Source organism: Mus pahari, chromosome 5 (assembly GCF_900095145.1).
Source record: "Mus pahari chromosome 5, PAHARI_EIJ_v1.1, whole genome shotgun sequence".
In the NCBI taxonomy this organism is placed as follows: Eukaryota; Metazoa; Chordata; class Mammalia; order Rodentia; family Muridae; genus Mus; species Mus pahari.
This window is the reverse complement of record NC_034594.1, coordinates 37660986-37664814: the sequence shown is the minus strand read 5'-3', so window position 1 is coordinate 37664814 and position 3829 is coordinate 37660986. Positions and strand designations below refer to the sequence as shown.

Here is a 3829-nt window from a genome sequence, read left to right as displayed (position 1 = left end):
AAAAAAAAAAAAAAATTAGAGGCTCCGATGTTTACTTGTGTTCCAAACACCTGTGTCTAGCTTAGCATATAATTAATGCAGCAGCCGGAACACTAGGCTGAAGGCGTCTAATCATCCTCACATCTGCATGCCAGCACTAAAACTAAAGGTTAGCCTTAGGTTCGTGGATCACTTGATTCTTAGGGTTTGGTTTGTTTTCTCAATTTTATTTGTATGACGTTTGAATGTATGTTCACTGTGTGCGTGCCTGGTACCTGCGGAGGTCAGAAGAGGGTTTTAGGTCCTTTAGAACTGAGGCTGTAAGCAGCCGTGTGGTGCTGGGAACCAAACCCAGGTCCTCAGTAAGAGAAGCAAGTGCCCTTAACCCATGAGCTCTCTCTAGTACCCTAAACCGCTGGAAGTTGTATTTCTCCACACACTTTCCTGGAAGAAAAATGTAAGTTTTCTGTGGTTTCCTAAGGACCTCATTGTCTAGATTCCTGACCCTACAAGTCTACTCCCCCTGCACCTATTTTTTTGCAGAAGCTCAGAATTTTCAAGCTTCATATAGACCAGAAGATAGTTTATAGAACTTAATTGTCTTGACATAAGAGTACATTTAAAAGGTGTGGTTGTTGTGGTTATCCCCTCCAGGAATTCTTATGTGCTTCTCTTGTATTTTGTGTTTGTTTTGTTTAAGTGAGGGTCTCACTGTGGAGCCCCAGCTGACATGGAACTCACTATGTAAACCAGGATGGCCTTGAACTCACAGATATATACCTGCCTTTGCCTCCTCCTCCCAAATGCTGGGATTAAAGCATGTGCACTAAACCTAGCTATTCATTTCTATGTTCTTTTATATCTTAGTGGAAATGCAAAATAAATCTAAATCTGTTTTTTGTTTTTTTGGGTTTTTTTAAGTACATGTTTCATGGAGTTGGAGAGATGGCTCATAAGTTAAAAGCACTGGCTATTCTTCCACAGGACCAGGGTTCAATTCCCAGAACCTACACAGTGGCTTCTAACCTCTGTAACTCCAGTTCCTGAGGAACTAACACCCTCTTCTAGCTTCCTGGGGTACTGCATACATGTGGTTTACAGGCATATGTGCTGGCAAAACATGTATACACATAAGATAGAAGTTTTTGAGTTCATGTATAAACCCTGACGCCTGCTTTGCATCGCATTGAGGCACCGTTTTCCCTCAGTAACTGCATTGGCTCAGATTCTAACCATGGCTCTATTTTTTTTACGACAAGGCTTCTTTGACCCACAGATTTACGAGTTTCAGTCCATGATCATTTGTTCCAGTGCTTTGTCATGTTTAGCGTATCATGGAAGCATGTGGTGTACCAAGGCTGTTCACTTCATGGCCAAGAAGCAAAAGAAAGAGGAAAAAAAAAAAAGTAAAAAAGAAAGAGGAAGAGATAAGGTCCACAATCCCTCTTAAGAACCAAACAAAGACCTCCCTCCATGCTCATCCCCCCCTCTCCTCCACCCCTGTGCGCGTGCGCGTGCTCAAGTGTACAGATGAGAATGTTCATGAGTGTGAAGGACAGAGGCGGAGACCAGGTGGCTTCCTTAATCTCTCGCTGATCTGGAGCTGCTTCAGCTAGCCAGCAAGCCCCAGGAATCCTCCTGTGTCCAGTCAGCCACCCTCACACTTGCACGGGGGCTATCTCCCCAAGTCCTCGGCCCTAGCCCTTAAAGGCTTGTGCACCTCCCAGTCGCCCCAAACTGGGGACCAAGCACGTGGACCTGAGGGACCTGAGGGACACTCAAGTTCCAAACCAAAGCAGCAAGTACACGTGTCCTTGAGGTCACCCAGTTGTGAGAAAGGCCTGGGGAGGTGTGTGTCCCAAGCCTCCTGATTTTGTGCATGGGACCAACCTTTATGCTCCACTTTGCCACGTAGGTCCGGGGCACACAATCCGACCAGGCCACATGAGTGTAAAAGAAGGCAGAGGAGAGAGCACTCTCCTCTGAAGACTGTAATTGCTGTAGGGACTTTATATTGCAAGTGAGGGAGTTCTTACATGCTGTGTTGTTTCTCTTTCAGGGTAATAGATGGTCTGGAGACTTTGGATGAGTTGGAGAAGTTACCAGTAAATGAGAAGACATACAGACCTCTTAATGATGTACACATTAAGGACATAACTATTCATGCCAACCCATTTGCTCAGTAGCTGTCATGGACCTGGACAGATACTTGGCAAACACTTTACTGGAGCACGGCCATGGACTTCACTGGAACACGCCCATTGTGGTTTATCCAGTTCTTCTCCTGGTGTTTACAGTAATGGGCTCCATGTGGGAGCCCTGTAGCTTCCCTTCCCATCTTGAGCATTTCTGTGCCACTGCTGTTGTTCAGTGTGTTCACTTTAAATAGAAAGTGATGCCTTTTTTTAATCACATGCGAGTGTGCATTTTTAATGCTGATCCTCGTGTGCAGGCACTGTTTGCAGCACCTGAATTACCACCCTAGTGTATGTATATGCTGGAAATACTTTCCTTCACTATTCATGTTCTGCGGCTAGTAGGACGAATGCATGGCCTGGCTTGGTGATACTCGCCTTTAATCTCACCACTTCAGAGGCAGAGGGAGCTCTGTGAGTTTGAGGCCAGCCTGGAGTACAAATTGAGTTCCAGGACAGTCAGGACACAGAATAACATCTCAAACAAAACAGGAAGGAAGGAAGGAAAGGGAGGTGGAGGCGGACCAGCTGGCCTGTTTCAGTAGCACTTGTGAAGCTTGAGACAGGGACATGGATTTGAAGCCAGGCTGCGCTACAAAGCGAATCCTGACTCAAGGGAACAAAGATGACAGTGATGAGGACCATTTTCTCTCTGGGGGAGCTTGGATGTTGTGTTTTCTTTTGTTTGGGGTGGTGGGTGGTTCTGAAACTTGGTAGAGTCCCCAGGATGACTTCTTCCTCTCAGTCCTTTGTGTCCCTAGTGCTGTGGGCAGATATGAGCCCTCACATTTGGTTACCAATTTCTAAAAATAGTGCCAATGCATTGACATCTTGGTTCTTAAGAGCTTATTGTGTTGGGTGGATGGTTTCACACATCTTTAGTCCCAGCATTCCAGAAACAGTGAGTCAAGGCCACCCTGGTTTGAATAGAGAATAATAGTCCAACCAGGGCCACACAGTAAAAAAGAAAGGGGAAAAGGGCTTATCCTAACAGTGCTTAACCAGTTACAGCCATAAAGATAACAAAGATGGGCGGGAGAGATGGCTCAGCGGGTAAGAGAACCAACTGCTCTTCAGAAGGTCCTGAGTTCAAATCCCAGCAACCACATGGTGGCTCACAACCATCCATAATGAGATCTGATATCCTCTTCTGGGGTGTCTGAAGATAGCTACAATGTACTTACATATAATAAATAAATAAATCTTAAAAAAAAAAAAAAAGCAGCACTGACTGCTCTTCCAAAGGTCCTGAGTTCGATGCCCTCTCCTGGTGTGTCTAAAGAGAGCTAGAGTGTATTCATATACTTAAATAAATCTTAAAAAAAAAAAAAAAGATAACAAAGATAGGGAGGTATAGATAGGTTGCCTGCTGTGGGTGTGGGTCTTGATACAGGCACTATAATGATCAGGATCAGGAATTCCTGTCTGCACAGGCTGAGTTGACTGGTCCACACTGGTCACATTAGTATCTGGCTTTTTTAGCATTCTGTTCTCCTTGTTAACTGGCAATATAACTAAGACAACTACAATCATGATTGCCTGTTTCTCTTTAAAAAGAAAGCTGTGGTCATGTGTGGACTTTCTGGCCAACCTATGCAGGTCTGTGTCTGTGAGACCTGGGATCTGAGGACCTGAAAGGACTGGGCAGATTACTG

At 44.9% G+C, this 3829-nt stretch overlaps 1 protein-coding gene across 2 annotated transcripts in view; it reads left to right on the top strand.

Annotated features, from left to right (window-relative positions):
- The window catches only part of Ppil3 (peptidylprolyl isomerase like 3), a 14096-nt gene extending 11503 nt beyond the window's left edge, over positions 1-2593 (top strand). Inside the window, exon 7 of one of the 2 annotated variants that reach the window (XM_029538508.1) lies at positions 2039-2593. In XM_029538508.1, coding sequence (XP_029394368.1) covers positions 2039-2165 — 127 coding nt within the window. In that variant the 3' untranslated portion in view covers positions 2166-2593. The remainder of the gene's footprint in view (positions 1-2038) is intronic. The other variant, XM_021199434.2, reaches the window with a different exon arrangement.
- Positions 2594-3829: the final 1236 nt, after the last annotated feature.